The 18,520-nt window shown below is 48.1% G+C and overlaps 1 protein-coding gene and 1 long non-coding RNA gene across 2 annotated transcripts in view; one reads left to right on the top strand and one right to left on the bottom strand.

Moving 5' to 3' along the window:
* LOC115291998 overlaps positions 1–6,727 on the top strand; it is a 21,514-nt gene extending 14,787 nt beyond the window's left edge. Inside the window, exons 3-4 of the long non-coding RNA XR_003908748.1 lie at positions 5,374–5,801; positions 6,594–6,727. This is a non-coding gene — a long non-coding RNA (uncharacterized LOC115291998). The remainder of the gene's footprint in view (positions 1–5,373; positions 5,802–6,593) is intronic.
* On the bottom strand, positions 3,883–12,522 carry SFRP2 (secreted frizzled related protein 2). Its single transcript, XM_029939834.1, has 3 exons — positions 11,764–12,522; positions 9,320–9,400; positions 3,883–5,050 (listed from the first exon to the last, which is right to left on the bottom strand). The coding sequence occupies exons 1-3, from the start codon at positions 12,260–12,262 to the stop codon at positions 4,746–4,748; spliced, it is 885 nt and encodes a 294-aa protein (XP_029795694.1). The 5' UTR covers positions 12,263–12,522; the 3' UTR covers positions 3,883–4,745.
* Positions 12,523–18,520: the final 5,998 nt, after the last annotated feature.

Genomic DNA, 18,520 nt, shown 5'->3' with positions numbered 1-18,520 from the left:
GCGCCTGGGTGGCTCGTCTGCTAAGCCTCCGACTTCGGCTCAGGTCAGATCTCACATTCGTGGGTTCGAGCCCCGCGTCAGGCTCTGTGCTGACAGCTAGCTCAGAGCCTGGAGCCTGCTTCCGGTTCTGTGTCTCCTTCTCTCTCTGCCCCTCCCCCTCTCATGCTCTGTCTCTCTCTGTATCAAAAATAAATAAAAACATTAAAAAAATTAAAAAAAAAACAATAATACTTACAGCATGATGATTGCACAATACTGTAGTTGATTGGCCAGTGTGTAAAACTGATTGTAAATGCTGAATTTCTAAGGCTCTGTCCTAATAGAAGATATTCTAGTGTAACTCACTGAAAGTTCTTTCCTTTGAAAGCATCTTTACCTTGATCCTAAGCTCAACCTGAACCAAACATTCTGTTTTGAACCAGAGTTGACCACTCTGTCCTCTGTGCCATCTCTGGGCATATACAAATCTCCCTCTTAACACAGGGTCTTTGAGGGGCACCTGGGTGGCTCAGCCAGTTAAACAGCCAACTTCAGCTCAGGTCATGACTTCATGGTTCATGGGTTCAAGCCCCCCGTTGGGCTCTGTGCTGACAGCTGAGAGCCTGGAGCCTGCTTCAGATTCTGTGTCTCCTTCTCTGCCCCTCCCCTGTTCACACTCTGTCTCTCAATAATAAATAAGCATTAAAAATTTTTTTAAAAACCCAAAAAACAAAAAAACCCCACAGGGTCTTAGAATTCTTTGTTTACATGCTTCTTTCTCTTATTGGATTGTTAGTTCCCTTTGGGCAGGATACATCTCTGTATCTCTGGTGCCTAATCTAATTACTAATTCAAAATATAAGCTGAAGGAAGGCAGAATCAATCACCTTGTGTCCAGTGGAACAGTGCCTAGATGCAGGAAAGCATTCAATATATTGTTAAACAAATATATTAATGGTGACAGTTCATGCTCAGTGACTCTTTGATGAGTTAAGGACTTAGTTTATAGTTATGTAGTGTTTCATGGGCAAAAATCACAATCATAATCCAGATGTGGTGACTGCACAAGGGATTCATATGCCTGGATTTGGATTTCAAGGTGACTTTCTCCCCTCATCAAGAACATTAAAAACTTGATGGTAAATAAGAGTTGAAAAGTAAAAAATCCAAATTATCATTTGATGACACAATAGACAATGCGGAATGGAGGGTGCTACAAGATAACATGGATTCTTTTTAACCTTATGAACTTCAGTACACTGATTTGTGCATCTAGATAGAAACTTTGTCCTTTGTGCACTTAGGAAATGCTCCTCAAAAACTTTTATAGATTTGTTCAACTAATTTCTCAGATTATTTAGGAAAGGGAAGAAGAATTAAATGCATAGCAGATACATTGTTTTCATATTTTTTAACTTTTTATGTGTCAGCTGATCGCCTACTTGTGGCATTTTAGCAGTTTATTAACAGATCATGCATCATCTTAGGAAACACAGAAATCCAGTGTCTTTTGATCACTTGTTTTCTTCTTCCAATAACGGACGGCCATTCATGTTTTCATTGGCCTATAAAAGAAATCTGATAGTTGGAAAATTAAGAATATAGTCATAACTATTTCAAGAAGAAGAAGAAATATGTATTTCATATACTGTTGAACTATCATACAAAACAAAATGAAAAATCAAACCAAAACCTACGGGCTCTGCCTTAGCATGTCTCATTGACTCATGGCTTCATCGAGGATGAGAACAGGTGTTGCCAAGTCCATGGAGAGGCACGTGTGGCAGAACACAGATGCTGGAGTGATGCCTGAGCTGCTGACTCCTCAAAATATGACTGAAGGGGGCTGCATCTGGCATTCACTTGTTCCTTGAAGCTGAGGCTTTTGCGTCCTGTTATATAGGAAGGGGCGTTGGAGTTGACTGGAGAGGGAACATTCAGATAGCTCAGTTTCTTCCAAATTATTTCTTTCCATTAGTTTCTGATGCACTGTACATATTTCCTCCTTCTAATTTCTAATTCCTTGGTTTACTGTTTCCATTCTTTTGTCTATTCTCTTTCTCTCTCTCTCTTTCTTTTCTTTCTTTCTCTCTCTCTTTTTTTTTTAGAGAGTCCCTACTTCTGTTCTAAATGCTTAAAGTGAGTGTTAGTCTTGGTCTATGAGCACCTCCCTTCAGGTCTAGTCCATAGGTGCCTGGTAGGAGGGGGCCTATATCTCCAGTTTGTAGAATCAGATGAGAAGCAGTCAAGTGGCAACCTGGAGGAAAATGGAAATGATTGTAGGAATCCTGTTGCCTAGGTTGTGAGCTGTAATGACTTTTGGCGCCAGAAGAGCTTTAAGTACTGTAGAGAGGTCATGGATGTGTGTTCAGGAAACTTTAAATGCTTCACTTGAATGCCAGTAAAAAATTCAGATTTGATGGGGACACTACTGCTCTCACATATTAACTGTAATTATACTTCATGTAACTGGTAAGTTATAAATGTAAGACTGTTGTTATTTATTTTGTTTCCATACCTTATACAAGCTCCATAAGAACAAGGATTAATGTATGTACTCCAGCACTTAGAATAGGGCAAGTCATGTGGCAGATTCCCAATAATTATTTACTAAATGAATGAGTGCCACCATGTTTCTATATTGCAGTCCTAGTTGGGATAGAAGACACAGTTTTCATCCAAAGGCCCTGAGTTTTAGCCCTGGCTGTGTCTCTTACGACCTGTGCTGTCTAATAAAATAATGGAGCATTTGCATGGACATTTTATGGATGGATGTCTATCTGTCCTCTTCTCACACCAGCCCCTGCTTCCCCCTGCCTTTCAATGGGTATTCTTCAAATCATGGCTCTTTATCTAAAGGTTGTTAAAGTTTAAGTGGAGAAGCTAACATTTTTTGAAATATTTATTTTCGTTCTTTTTTTTAGTTTTTATTTTTTGAGAGAGAGCATGAGCAGGGGAGGAGCAGAGAGGGAGACACAGAATCTGAAGCCGGCTGCTGGCTGTGAGCTGTCAGCACAGAGCCCGATGGGGGGCTTGAACTCGTGAACTGCGAGATCATGACCTGAGCAGAAGTCGGAGGCTCAACCAACTGAGCCACCCTGGCATTCCACAATGGTTATTTTCATTATGAAAATCTCAGGAAAGGGAAAGCACAACTCTAAGCTCATGAACCTTAGGATGAATGGGTCAAGAAGATGTGGTATGTGTGTGTGTGTGTATATATATATATATATATATATATATACACACAATGGAGTACTACATGGCAATGAGAAAGAATGAAATATGGCCATTTGTAGGAAAGTGGATGGACCTCGAGGGTGTCATGCTAAGCGAACTAAGTCAGGCGGAGAAGGACAGATACCATACGTTTGCACTCATAGGTGTAACAGGAGAACAGGAGAAACCTAATGGAGGACCATGGGGAGGGGAAGAAAGAGAGAGAGTTGGGGAGAGAGAGGGATGCAAAACCTGAGAAACTATTGAATACTGAAAATGAACCGAGGGTTGAAGGGGGAGAGGGAAGGGGAAAAGAGGTGGTGGTGATAGAGGAGGGCGCTTGTGGGGAAGAGCACTGGGTGTTGTATGAAAACCAATTTGACAATAAACTATTTAAAAAAAAGTTGTATTACCATATAGCTACAGCTGAAGCACTGAGAAGGGACAAAAGGAGGAGAGTCCACTGCAAAGCCTGCAAATCTCCACCTCCCCGCAGGGCCCGCAGTGGTAAAATCTGAGATGGGAGGCACAAGGCAGCAGCCAGGTGGTGGAGGGGAGATGCTTTCCTAAGAAACAGACACTTTAAACTGCGGGAGGGCTGTGCCTCAGGAGAGGGGAAGTGACCACTCTGTACATCACCCTTACCCTTTCTTTCCATTAAGAAGAGAAGACAGAAGACAAGCAGTAGGTAAAACAGGATGTAGAGTTTATATACAAGAATATAATGTTTATCTGAAATATTTACAGTGTTGGTTAAAGCAATATTTTTACAACTTTTTAAGGTCAACTACTACGTATATTACAGGTAAGCTACAATTGCTTAATTTGCAAAATTAAGTAAAAAATGTTTTAAACAAAGCTTAAAGTATTCAGGTCAATTATAAAATCTGTCTGTTTGCCCATTATTTGAAGAACTCACGCTATGATGGTTAATGTGCTTTTTTATAAATGGAAGTACTCTACCTGGAAATGTAGTAGCATACTGTTGTTGTAAGTTCCCAGTGAGGATGTAAAATGACAAGTGAATAATAAGACTTAGGCTCTGAGTGTCAGGCTGGAGCTGAGAGATGTTGAGATAACGGCCAGCTTTATCTCAACGAGGTCTGTGACCCACAGCAGTTTGGGCCACATTGAAAAATGAAGCTATTTGCACGTTCGGACACCCTCAGCAGAAAGTGAAAAACAGCCGACCCAAACCAAACAGAGAAACAGGAGTCAGACCCAAGTCACAGTTGTACCTAGTCAACACTCAAGTGAGCTATTTAAAAACTTCATAAAAATATTCATGATTTTATTAGTTCTAACATTTCTACATGATCTGGGTGGGTTTTTCCTTTACGTGAAAACAGCTATCCCTTCTGGACACCTCCTAGGGCCTTATAATTCAGGAGGTACTGGGGGTTCAAACGTGCAAAAGGCAAGGGAAGCTGCTCCAGGCTGGGGCCAGAGCTGCGAGAGCCTGTGCTGGGAAATGAGAGCTGAGGACCCAGAGCCACAATGGTCAGCCCAGCCCCCGGAGCGGAGTGGGCCTGGGGGTGGGGGGCAGACTAGCACTGCAGCTTGCGGATGCTGCGGGAGATGCGCTTGAACTCTCTCTGCCCCTTCTGCCACCGCTTCACCGAGGTGATTACCAGCTCCCCACCCAGCTTCTGTCCCATAACCAGATAGGGCGCGTTTATGTCATTCATCTCCTCGCAGGTGCACTGCAAGCTGTCCTTGAGCCATAGCACCGATTTCTTCAGGTCCCTTTCAGACACGCCATTCAGCTTATAAATGGTCTTGCTCTTGGTCTCCAGGATGATTTTGGTGTCTCTGTTGATGTAGGTTATCTCCTTCACTTTTATTTTCAGTGCTACGAAGACGAGAGGGGACAGAACCACATGAGTTGTAGTAAGGGCATACAGTATAGAGTGGAGGCTTTCCTCACCCCATTCCACTGCGTGTTTGTTGACTTGGCCTGGGGGAGGGAAGAAGGGCTTTCTGCAGCTAATGAGACTGTCAGGGGCGGAGGCCTGGGGGACTAGGAGCTGGGGGCAGCAGGTGGCTTCATTTCTAAAGCCTCAAAGGGTTTGCCAGGCACTCTATTTCAAATCAGCCATCCTTTCAAAATTCTCTTAGCAGGACTCAATTAATTAACTTCTCGTCCTCACCCTATGTTCTTGTGTTTGTATGTAGGTTGCATGTGGTTCGTGCTCTCCTCAACAAATGACTTCCCTTATTGGAAACTTCAGCATGAAAAGAAATGCCTGACTCTTAGGTGAAACGTGATCCTTCTGTGGCCATAAACTTTAAACTCAATTTATTACGCTGGAGAGGTTTTTGGACAAACCTGTAAGGAAATTATATAACACAATCATTGTTTTCTAAAGAACAGATTACAGGGAAGGAAAATTGATCTTACAGCTGCTTTTGATTTGGTAAAGCAACTAAGAAAAAATATCCAAGACTCTAAGAGCACAACATGTTTAGCTGTAAAAGTGTTTTTCTGAAGATCTCATTCTCATCTGCTATCATCTGCCTGTCCAAGGCCAAGGCAGTTAGAGATCATATATGTACTGTTTCCAAAGTGGATCTGTAGACTCACTGGAATGCTAAGACTAAAAGTAAGTGGTTTACTATAAAAGACACATTTTACAGTCATGAGCAGTCTGGTTTAGAAAAGAAAACCCTACAAACATACATGCTAGAATTGAATTTCAAGACTCCATGGAGGCAGGGAAAGGGCAGAATTTTAAGGTTGGAAAGGATCATCCAGTTAAAATCTCTTTTTGATACACAAATAATCTGAAATCCAGAGAAGTTAATGACTTACACAAAGTCACCCAGTTAGGCTGTGTCCTGGCTGAGTCTAGTTCTCAGAACTCTGGTCCCTAAACTCCCTTCTTTAACACCACTGTGATTTCTTCTTCTTTTTTTTTTTTGTTCTTTCTCTATTATTATTTTGAGAGACAGTGCAAGCAGGGGAGGGTCAGAGAGAGAGGGAGACACAGAATCTGAAGCAGGCTCCAGGCTCTGAACTGTCAGCACAGAGCCTGACACGGGGCTCGAACCCACGAACCATGAGATCATGATCTGAGCCGAAGCCGGACGCTTAACCGACTGAGCCACCCAGCCGCCCCAACACCACTGTGATTTCTTAAGGCAGCATCAAATTTCTGGTCCAAGTTACAGCATTAACATGCCCAACTGTAATGCGTCCTCAGACTTTTTACGACACTGATAAGTGTTCTGTATAGATGATGTGCCAGTGACACTTCCTGACTTTGATGGAGTTCAATATATTATTAGTAATAGAGGAAGAGGTTGTGTGTGTGTGTGTGTGTGTGTGTGTGTATGTGTGTGTGTAACTACGTTGGGAATCTCTCTCTCCTTCCCCCTCTCTCTCTCTGTTTCAGAAAGGGAATCTGACTAACTGTGGCTTTTCCAGCCCACCAGGAAATGACAGAAGCATACCCAGATAAATCAAAGATGCTGTGATTTGGTCATCATTTTGTCTGACGTGCATCTGAACCTTGGTACTGAGTTCTCAGGCTTCATAAGACTTTAAGTCATGGAATAAGTCACGTGAAAAGATACCATGTTCCTGTGGTGTCTGCATAAGGGGGTTGGGGGCGGGAAGGATGCATGGTGGGAGAAGTGATTATGTTACCTGGGAACTTGGTTTGTAGCCCAGACAGAGCATGTGTGACAGAGCCCCTGGTCAAGTTAAACATTCCTGATCTCTAAATATCAGAAAACCATTACTTTTAGCCAGGAGGAAGAGCTTTACTCATCTTTTTGTAGCTATAAAAGCATAACCTTTGAAGAAGCTTACCGTGGGACCAGGCATTACCTCCCTGGGTTTCCAGCTGGAACCAAAGCCCCGGAATAACTCTTCCTGCCCTGGAAAGTGAGAATGGGGGTGCAGGAAGTGGTAGGGGCAGAGGTAATGATGCTCTCTGATCCAGCAGTCGGTTGTATGCACGGGCAGGCAGCTCTGGGCGAGTGTTTCTACATCAGTACTTTTACCATTGAAATAAGGAGGCATCCTGTATTTCCCCTGTCCTTCAGGAGTGCACTGGGTAAAAAACATGATGCTTCTATGGATGATTTAAGTTAAATAAATCATATTTCTACCCTTATTCCTTCTACCCTTTTATCACTTTCCAAAGGACAGAGGGAATATAGAATATTGCTTATAAACCAGGAGTATATTGACACACTTCCTGTAATTCAAGGTTCATTATGCTTTTCAGGACAAAATTAATGTGGAAAATAGAAAACGAAGCTGTGAAGTAATGGTGTGGGATACCTTATATGCAGTGATATGCATGTTGTTTCGAAAGGCTTTCTCCTCTAAGGAGGGAGAACACTAGGACACACCCTTACACACACTCTCCCACACACTTTCCTTGGAGCATCCTTAGGAAGGGGGTCTTCTGTGAGGGAAGGGAAGCCATAAAGCAAGTATTAATGTGTGTGTACCTGTGCACATGCCTATATTTCAATCATTTTAGAGCCCCGTGACACAACTAACTTTTTCATGGAATGTCAGGAGAGACTTCTGTATCATATCTAGTGCAAAGGACATACGCTGCCAGAAGAAAGTGACATTTTAGAAACATTTTAATGTAAATTTTATTAAAATTGTATTTTTCTTTTTTGCCTTTAATTAAATCTTTTAGCATGGAAGCTCAGAAGTGTGTCTGGTAAGGCTCTGGAGATCTGAGACTGTTGCTACCCATATGCCTGCCTGGCCTTCTACTACTTAGAGTTGTATATATTTAAATGTAGACATACGAAACCCTCTTAACCCTTTTGTGGTTCTTGCTGAGGGGACAGATTGGTTAGGACTCAGAGTGGCCTCCTTTCCTTTTCTCTTCCTTGGCAGTGTGAAGTTTTTCCTAAAGCTGCAGCTGATCTATGATCAGCTAAGGTTAAATGTTCTGGAAGAGACCCGGGGTTGTAAGAAAGGGGGACTGGACTGTTTCCAGAGTTTCGGGGACCTGGTCAGGTCTGAGATTGCTGGGATGGTAAGTTGTAAGGAGAGAGTGGGAAGGTAACTCCCAACAGTGGGTGCTGAAGTCATTTCTCTCAGCTTGAGGGACTTTGTTGAGTATATGGAGATGTTAATACAGATCGGTTAGAATCCATTATTGTTTGATAGAGCAGGGGTCATATCTGCCCACCAGTAAATTCGGCCTTCTGCCTGAATAAATTCTTTTCATGATACCAGCCTCTCAAACGCATCAAAAGGTGCCTACTCTTGGAATGGGATGAAAACACAAATGGCCCAGTGAAGTTCATGGCCACTCCTGACTCCAAAGTTAGCACTGGTTCTGTGTCTAGCTGGGCTTGGCCCTCACCTCAGAGCCCTGAGGACAGCAGATGGGTGGTGATGAAGCTCTTCGTGGACAGTGTCCATCCCTCTTTTGTCTAATAATATCTCCTAAGGGTAGTGACCTACACTCTGAATCGGAGTAACCTATCACACACATTATTGTCTCCAAGCACTACATCATCATAGCACCTTTTCATGTATTTTGCCAAAGTAAATTCCTAATCTTTATATTTTCTTCATTTTAAATTTAAGGAACTCTTCCCCCCAAATTATTATCCCATTCCTCGGATATAGTTGCTAGTGATGGAATGCAGAGGAGCAAAGCATTATGGGCTATGAACAGGGTCAAAATATTTCTGTTTGATGCTGGGGCAAATTTTTATTTTTGGCTAATTTAATGCCTTCAGTGTGTTTTTGCTGGGGCTAATATTTACATGTTTCAATTCCTGGCACATGTATCGAGTGACTGAAAAACCATGGTCCAAGATTATGCTTATTGGCAAGAAAAAGCCAACGTGAAATGAAAAGTGTGTCATTCAAAAGTCCTAATTTGATTAATTCTCATTATTTGATTACTGCTTACCAGAACAATGAGTCTTACCTAAAAAGATACAACTCAGGCAAGATAGTTTACATAGGCAACTAGGACAGACCAGTTAGATGCCTTTGGGAGAGATCCGCTCTGACAGTATTTTACCCAAGTCTTCTCCAGTAACATCTAATGGTTTGTACCTTTAAGTTGTACTGGTAAATAAAGCTCTTGAATGGGAAATCTTTTGTTGTTGTTGGTATATTACTTACCAAAATCATTTTTACAAAGAGTTTCCATTATGTCGTTGTCATCTTCATTTTTATTTTTGCAGGCGTCACATACCTTTGGAGCTAGAAATGTGAAAAATTAGTAAGTTTGCTTAAAAGGGAACAGCAGGTGGCGTTTGTAAACAACTCAAAGGGGCTTACGCAGGCCAGAGCCGCAATCGTTCTGTAAGACCCCAGCTTCTGCCTCTTTGAAAAAGGACCGCTTATCCCCAAGGAAGTCTTCCAGGACTCCTGCTTTCTCATGGGCAAGACAAGAATGCCTGTAGTTGTGTTTGATAAATGATGGGTCAACCCCCGCCCCCCAAAAAGGGTGTTGTGGGTGCAGCGCACAGTTAACTGGGATGGCTTTTGGCTTTTTAGTTCTTACTTCTCACTACTGAGACAAATTCTGTCTCTCAAATTTAAAGTTGTTCCCAAAGGCTCTCCGAGGAGAAAGCAGCAGAAGAAACCTCCAGGTGTTTTGGAAAATTGATTACCACAAAATGTGGTCCAAAGATGGTCATTTTCGGCTGCAGGACACCAGTACGGCTCAGCCTCTGCTGGGATTTATACAGCAGAGTTGTGTCTGAGGAAGGTCACTTCAAGATACTTTCAAGTCTGCACAGGGAGAGGCGGCTAGTATTGTAGGGGTTACATACGGGTTCTTCCCACCTTTGAACCACCCCTCGGTAACTATAGTAGCCGGTTCTGCTTCTGTATCACCCTGTGCTTTCTGTCAAGTCTGTGGTTGAATTAAGCTGCTTTTATTCCATTGTTAGCTTCCTTCCTGGTGCAGGTTCTTGCCCCTCTTTCTCATTTCAGACTGTCAGGAACAATCTCCCACCGCCTTAAAAACCCCAAACCCAAACACAACCAACCAGGCAAAAAACCTAAAGCTTTTTCTGAAGTGAATCATAATGGAAGCAAACTGTCTCTGGGGGTCTGACCAAACGTAGGAATACACACTAGCACAGCGATCAGAGAGCATGCTAAAGGCTCTTCTACAAGAGTCTGATTTGGGGGTGGGGGGGAGAAAACATACTGTTCCCTTTCTTGTATTTATAATTGTGCTAGTGCGGTGTCTAAAATTTAGGAGGAATTTGATTTTCATTCATATGAAATTGGATTTTCACATAAAAAAACTTTATGTGACTCAAGATATCAGGGATACGTATCAAATTAGAAACATTGCAGAGCATAATTCAAAGATCATAAACTTTTATTTTGAAGGGGAAAAAGGCAATTTGGAGAAATGTACTTTATAATGTTGGTGCTGGTGGTGGAAAGAAATAAAAACAAAAGTTAACACGCATAAAACTGTCCTTAATTCCCCTCACTCAAACAAAATGAAACATTTCCAATTAGGAGCTCTAGGAATGTATATAAAATGTTACTAACCTGTATTGGTTGGTCTGTGGTATATGTTGGACAAATGTTTGAAATATGCCAAACATTTGCAATAAATTAGAAATCTAACCAATAAGATGATTGCAAACTCGAGGTGCCTGCCAGGAAAGATTGCTAAACAACTGTGCATTTTCTCTAACCAGTGACGGCTATAGGAAAACAATTAGAGATGGAAAGGGAGAGACTGCTGGAGCCCCTAAAGGGATGAAGGAGCCCCTTTCCATCTCAGGGGGACCTGAATCAGCTCAGACACATTGTGTATGTTTTTCCTTCAGGAAGAGCATCAGGAACCCATGAGGTTTTCATTGCTTTGATGGTTTTTGCGTGGGAACTTCCCCCTCTGTTTTCGAAAAACCTGGGAAACTCTCTTTTGCATGATTTCCCTGTTAATTACAACCACTCCTAAAATATGAGCTCCAGAAATGATGTCTGGAGATGCCCTTTATGCTCTCTTCCTTAGATAACTGAGTAGTACAACCAGTGCTCAATTTTCAGCATGCTCCGCTAGCCAGTCCAGCTTGTATTTCCAAAACCTAAGTCGACAAAGAACAAAAAGCACCTTAAAAGACTACGCGTTTTGGCTATGCTCCCTGTACGGGAAAGTCCTGCCCGGTGGTGAGAACGTGCTACAGGAGGTTGAGCAAGGAGCCTCTGGCCAGGGTGCTCACTACCAACTCCTCAGCACAGGACCCATAACCAATGCTCTCAGAAGTGCTACCTTCTTTGAAAGTAACTGTGAATCTCTAAGGGGGGAAAATGCCTTTCAGTTCTTCTCTTTCTTTTTTTTCTTTTTTTAAAAACTGTCTCTGAGAAAGAGCAACTGGTTTAACAGAAAGGAATGAGAGACTTGGGTGTGTGTGTGTGGTGTCTCAAATTTGTCACGAGGACAAATGAGAGCAAGACGAACGTTTGCCCCATCTGAGACTGGTACCGCCCGCGGGGACACATCGGGATGTGGGTCGTGGGCCTCGAGATCCCCACGAAAACCTTAGTGGAGCTGGGTGGAGGCAGGAAGGCGGGTAACGGGGGGGAAGGCTTACCTTCCTCGGTGGCCGGCAGGAGGTGGTCGCTGCTGGCGAGGGGGATGCAGAGGTCGTTGTCCTGGGGGAAACGGTCGCACTCCAGCATGTCTGGCCAGGGGAAGCCGAAGGCGGACATGACTGGAGCGCAGCGGTCCTTCACCTGCACGCAGAGGGAGTGGCACGGTTGGATGGTTTCGTCCAGGTCGTCGAGGCAGACCGGGGCGAAGAGCGAGCACAGGAACTTTTTGGTGTCTGGGTGGCACTGCTTCATGACCAGCGGGATCCAGGCGCCCGCCTGCTCCAGCACCTCCTTCATGGTCTCGTGGCCCAGGAGGTTGGGCAGCCGCATGTTCTGGTACTCTATGCCGTGGCACAGCTGCAGGTTGGCGGGGATGGGCTTGCAGTTGCTGCGCTTGTAGGAGAAGTCGGGCTGGCCGAAGAAGAGCCCGCGCGCGGAGCCCAGGCAGCAGTGCGAGGCGAGCACGAGCAGCAGCAGCGAGCCGGGGCCCTGCGGCATCGTGGGCGCGCGACCCCCGGGGGGCGGAGAGCGGAGCCGGGGAAGCGGGAGGCAGCCGGGGCGGAGTTGGTCCCGGCTCGCTCGCTCTGCTCGGGCAGGTTCGGGGGACCTGGAAAGTGGGCGGCCGAGCACGGGGAGGGCTGCGCCGGCGAGAAGCTCTCCACTCGGCTTCGCGCTGCAGGCCCGAGCTCTGCTCCGGGGGGCTCCGACCCGGGGGAGCAGAGTGAGCCGCTGCAGGGGCCTAGCCAGAGTTTTCTTGGCCTTTTTTATGCAAATCTGGAGGTGGGGGAAGAAAGGGAGGAGCCAGTGCAGAGTAATCCGAGGAGGGTTGGTCACTACTCTCTAGGTCTGGTTTTCGGTTGAGAATGCCCCCTCACGCGCTCCCGGGGAGGAAATTCTGGCCCCCTCCCCCAGGCTCCCCGCCCACTTCAGATACTGCTGATTCCGTGCTCTGGGGCTGCTTTAAACAACAAACAAATAGACAAGCCTGGTAGCTGCGCCCCACCGAGAATGCGGAGCACGGTTTGCAGGAGATGGAGGAACTCTGGGGGCGCGTTGGGCGGCCTCGCCACCGGCTCGCGGTGGGAACGCGCTCCGCCCCCTGCGAGGCCTCGGTCGGGGGGCTGTTTGACCCCAGCCAGGAGTTTCTGCTCGGACCCCGGAGCTGCGCGGCAGAACTGCATCCCTCTGAGCCGAGAGCTCAGGCTCTTTGTGCCTTCTTCGGCTCGCGCCCGGGACCTATCCGGCCACCTTGGCGAGGTTGGTCTCTTCTCCAGTCTCCAGCCACTGCGCCCAGCGTGGCCCATAACCATACCATGTGCTGTCCCCTGCCCTTTAAAAAAAATCAGATTTACTAATAAAGTTTCGTGAGCAAAACTTTTACATGGAAAAGGGACTAAAACATTGGGGTTGTTATGTTGTTGGAATACATCTAGATTTTGCCGTTGTGAAATGCCTTTGCAGAATCTCGTCAGGCTCACACAAGACTGCCCATCATTTACCGGTTTTGGAGAAGAGACCTGCCCTCCTCTCCCTCGCCTCCCAAATGAAAGGGATGACTCAATGCTCCAAGGTTGCGTGTGGGCCCTAACGCACACGCGGGCCCTTGCGGCGCGGCGCCCAGGAGAGCCGCAGTATGGGCCCGGTTCCGAAAAGCTAGTGCCGGGCCCATAGGACTGGCAGAGAACGCGCCAGGTGGACAGCCTGGGAGCGGGTGGGAGAAGGGCAGAGGAAGGAGCCCTGCCTGGAGATCCACGAGCGCTGGTCGTGGCCTGGGCAGCGTTGGTACATTCATCCTGCGCCCGCCAGCGGGCACTGAGTGTGCAGAGGTGAACAGACAGGTCGGCCTCTGCTCTCGTGAAGCTCTACGAGTAGGGCTTTACTGCCTTTGAGGACTGCAAACAGTAAGTTTACAGCTGGAAACCGGGAATTGGGTGCCAGGAGAGGGGACGTGAGTGTGTGTGTGTGTGTGTGTGTGTGTGTGTGTGTGTGGGATGGGGGGGGACTCCTTTCCCAGAATCACCCAAGTCTCCCCTAGGGGCAGGTCGTCTGCGCCCCCTCAGCCTCCCTTGCGGGTTGGAGGTGCTGATCCAAACAGATTATCCCTCGAGAGCGACCCCGCCAAGGTTCTTTCATATGTAAGGTAGCTTATTGTTATTACTTCCAGGCTCTCGGAGCTACCCACTGGCTCAGGCAGAAGCTTTCCTATTTTTCTCCTTCCGGAAAGGTGCAATAGCCTGGGCGGCCTCCCAGCTCCAAGTCATCCGGCCAGCTTTGGGGTCCCAGTGCTTAGGGAAGGGTTGGTGAGAGCCCACTCAGTGTCATTTCCTATCCCTTCTGGTCGTAAGCACACCAGGAAAATCGCCGCCTGGAGGGAGAGCATTTTCTGGACTCCAAGAATCTATGTCCCCCAAAGTCCCCAGCTTCCATCTTTTCTTTGATCCGGCTGCTCCGTTGCGCAAGGGTCGGGGAGCAGCAGCATAAGGCCGCTCTTCCGCGGAACCAGTCCTGGTCTTTTCGTTTCTAATTCAAGCACCAAGAGGCCTAAAACTCTCGCTCCCCAACACAAACGCTTTTGAAAATAAACCCCACATGAAACGCAAGCACACCGAATCAAGCAATTAATCAGAGCCTGAGCTTTTGAGAGATGCTAGGACTTGGGCCCGGGGGCGGGAAGGGGGGGGCTCTCGCCTTCCCCGCTCCCAGCTCCAAAGCCCTCCCCTGGAGTCGTCTCGGCCCTCAGACCCCCTAGCACGGGGCCGAGGAGCCCGAGGCCTGCTTGTGTACGGCAGGACTCGGCTGCACACTCGGGAGCTGCCGGAGGCCAAGGCGCGCCGCCTGCCCGCGCGGCCTGAGGCATTGTTTCCGGAGCCCGCGCGGCCCCGCTCGCCGCCAGGGGGCGCCGGGAGCCGCACCAGAATCTCCAGAGCCAACGCGCTCGGCGCCCAGCTTCTGCCGGCCAGGATCCGAGACCCGCGGAGCCCCCTCGCATCCGCGCCACCCTGCCTCGATCTCATCCAGCTCAGGCTGCGTCTTCCTTCCCCTCCTCGCATCACGCCCTCACTCCCTTTCCCTTCAATTTTTAGCCCCTGGCCAAGCGCGTGCCCACGTGCCAGGCGCGCCCACGAGACCAGAGGGCTGAGGGGGAAGAGGAAAATAACCTCCTAGAGAGGTCAGGACAAGAGCAAGGCCCTCCGTCTGTGTGAAAAACGCACGGACGCCGATGCTGGGTGACAGTCCCGGCGTGCCTCCCCAGCCGGGGTCGCTGTGTCACCGCGGAGAGATGCGCGCACGTGGTGCACACCCAGGGCGGCGCCTTTGCTCAGTGGACTCTTCTTCGCGACGGGTTGGCCCTTGGGCCTCCTCAGACAGAGCCTTGCCGCCTATAAAAAGCCAAAAAAAAAAAAAGGCTTTTGCTTTTACAAACCGAGAGCCAGCACCTGCACCCCTCGTCCCCTTACCCCACCCCCCTGCCGATCCTCCGCCCCATTTAGTACTAGCGCGTTTTAGGAACGGAAACTGTAGTCACCCAAACCCGGGGTAAGAGGGATGCCCACGGGTCTCTGGGGATGGAGCTGGCCATCGTCTCCCTATCCAGTGCCCGCCACATACACACAGTGAACGGCAACCCATCCAAACGCTGCAGGCCTGGAGAAGGGCGTTGACCATCCGTTGTCTGGGTTTGGCCCCGCTTCCTTGCCTGAGTGTTGCCTGTCGTCCAAGGCACCCAAGGACCTCCAGGCACAACCTTCCTGCCTATCTCTCCCGAACAATTCGGCTGTGCTAGCTCCGAGTTTCTGGGCAGGCAGGCAGCCCCCTCACAGTCGTGCTCAGAGGTTCTGTGCTGTGGCTGGGTCTCTAAGCCGGCGGCGGGGTATCAGGGGAGAGCCGGGGAAATGGCGCCTCCCACCCCCACGCGCGAGCACGGACTCTTCTGAGTGGGAGCGTGAGCGAGAGCCAGGAGAAGCACGTGTGCAATATGCCGGGTTCTTCATTTTCAAAACCCAGCACCCGCTACGGAATGACAGTCTTGAATTGGAAACAAACTTCTGAGGCACGAAATGACGGTGCCACAGACCGGCCTTCCTTTCGATTGGAAGCCTCTGTTTCGACGCTCCTTTCTAAGACGCTCGGCCTGCGGGGAGGCTTTAAGCCTCGAGGGCAACGCCTGAGCCGGGATGACGCAGCTACTAGGGGGCAGGCCTGGAGTGGGCTGGAGAAGCGCCAGGAAGGACGACCCGCGGCTACGCTAGGAGGCTGCACTAACACACTGAGCCCCGTTCAGTGCCACCCGGCCTGTGGGTGTGGGTACTGTCACTCTGCAAGTGAGCAGTCACGAGGACACTGAGGCGCGGAGGGGTTAAGCCACTGGAACCGGCTCACACAGTGAAGTACAGCTGCCGGTGTTACGGGTGCCGCCGCTGAGTGTAGTTCCGGCCTCGGCGGCCTTTGCGGACGCGTCCAGACCAGTTGGGTATCTCCAACAGCGTGGTCTCTTGGCTGTCATCCGCGCTCAGGCCTGCCGGGTGGGTGACGTCACCGCTCGTCCCGAGGCTGGGGACCCGGGCCTTCCCGGCTTCTGGCGAGACCCGCAAGCCGGCTAGCCTGGGCTTCTTTCCGTGGAATTCGCAGCAGCCATCTGGGGTCTCCATTTCCCAAAACGGAGGGTCCCTCTAGGGTTGCCTTTCGGTTTCTGCAAGCTGTTGAGGCTCTGAGCTCTTTTGCGTTTTTAGAAGCTGGCCATGAGGGTGGCTGTTAGTGGGGTAGGTGGTCAGGGAAGAGATTAGCTCATTCTTTTCAGCTTTGGCCTTCCCTCGGCTCACGCTCAGCTGTGAGGGCGCCGCCTGAGGCTGGACGGGAAGCATGTCGCCGCACGCGCAGGCGGGGCAGGTGCCAACCTCCTTGCCGTCACGCGCCCCAGGGTTTCAGACGCGGATTTCCGATACCGAGGTCCGGGCCTGCGATGGGAGGGCCACTGCCTCTCATTTTAAGAAAAACAAGAGTCCAGTCGGAGGACCAACAGTTTGCCAACTGCTAATCCGAATCCTGCGCCTCTTTCCTTTTATGTTTCGAGGGGCTGGCGGGCCCCAGATTGGAACTGAAAAAGCAAACGAAGGGTGTAGGGAGGTCCTGACTCGGCGCCACCTTTTCGCTAGGAGGGGCAAACTGGCCGAAGAAGGGCGCAGGAGGGTGCAGCGGCGACCACGACTTCGGTGGGCGCTGTGCGGGAGCCCTGGCGGAGCGCGCGGAGCGAAGTTAAATTCCCTGCGGGTGAGGCAGGAATGGGCCCTGGTCCCTCTCCGCGGCCACCTGGCGGAGGAGCCCGACCTGAGAAAGAGCTATAGTCGCGTGAGCTCACAGTGGTGAGCTCTCCGGTTGATTGGTGCAAAGCCAGCGTGAAGGCCGCCTCCCTTCCCCCCAAGTTCCAGGGGTCTCTTCGAACCAAGTGACGCAGACTTGCTCTTTGAGAAAGGCCTTTATAAAGGCTGTGGATGGATACGTGTGGAGTTCCATAGCATGATTAAAACCAGTTGCTCCGAAATGATAAAAACGAAACGAAAACCAACCAACTAAACAAACAAAAACTAATTTCACTTACAATGATAATCTACTGCAACAGATCGTTTTCTTGTTCTTCTGCAGGCACGTGAGTGTTTTAGTCATACACTGGTTTGGGATAGACTGAAATTGATACAGTATACTTTTCTCAGACATATCATAGAGGCTGCCTGTGGTCGGTGTCTTGGGAAAAACCAAGTTCTGTTCTTGTACTGTTAACCTCGATGAGAAAATGGCTCTAGATATTTGGGGAGAAAGGATGGGGCTAGGGCATGGCTTGTCCTACTTGCATCCCTGGACTGCATCTTCTTCGAACACAAAAACAGAACCCAACCAAACAAGACACCCGAGGCAGTTCAATGACACATCTTTGGGAAGGAAATTCCGTTTGTTTAGTGTATGCGTCCTTCCCAGCAGCCTTTTCGTTACAGCATAAGATCTCAAACGTGCTGGACCAATAGTAGTTCCTTGGTCTTGGGGTTCAAAACTTTAAAATTCGGGTCAACTGTGTACACTTAGTTCATCTGGCACTCTTAAATATTTATTGAGCACCTCATACATGCAAAGAGTTCTGCTGGATACTTTGCCTTTCTTCTTCCCTGTCCTTTTCTTTCCAATTTTCCTGTCTCTTTCTGGGGTCCCAGCAGTTTATTGCTCACTGATGTGTTGCAACTGCTGATGAGACTCTTGAAATGAAGCATCTCCTAATTGCTCACATTAGGAAATCCTGAATGGAAACAGCAAAATCCCAAGGCCATTCATAGAGGGCAGTCCAGAAGCCACAGGTGCTCTGGGAAGAAAGACCTGCTCCATTGTCTGATTTGAACAGCAGGGGTCACTGGCTAAGCTGATGTTTCACTCTGGTGGGAATTTATTGCTATCAGATAAGAGCACAGAGTCAATACAATAAAGCCTGTTGGCTCTAAAGCAACAGATGGAATCTGAGTTCCTGCACACATGTACAGTCTTTCCAGAGACAAATCCCAGAATAAAAAGCCTTTTGTCATTCTTACTGGACTGACTTTAGGGACACCTTTCCATAGTCTGTATTTGTTTGGGTCTTCATAATGGTAGATTTTTATGCTGCCCAAACTAAGAAATTTGTCAGATTTATTAAAATAATTCATCCTTTTTTTGATATGCTCAGTTTCAGTAAGCCACAGGCATTCACACCAACAAATAAATCTGTAAATTGGAAAG

The sequence above is a fragment of the Suricata suricatta genome, chromosome 1 (assembly GCF_006229205.1).
Source record: "Suricata suricatta isolate VVHF042 chromosome 1, meerkat_22Aug2017_6uvM2_HiC, whole genome shotgun sequence".
Lineage (NCBI taxonomy): Eukaryota > Metazoa > Chordata > Mammalia > Carnivora > Herpestidae > Suricata > Suricata suricatta.
Note: the sequence above shows the minus strand (reverse complement) of the source record. Positions and strands in the feature narration are given on the sequence as shown.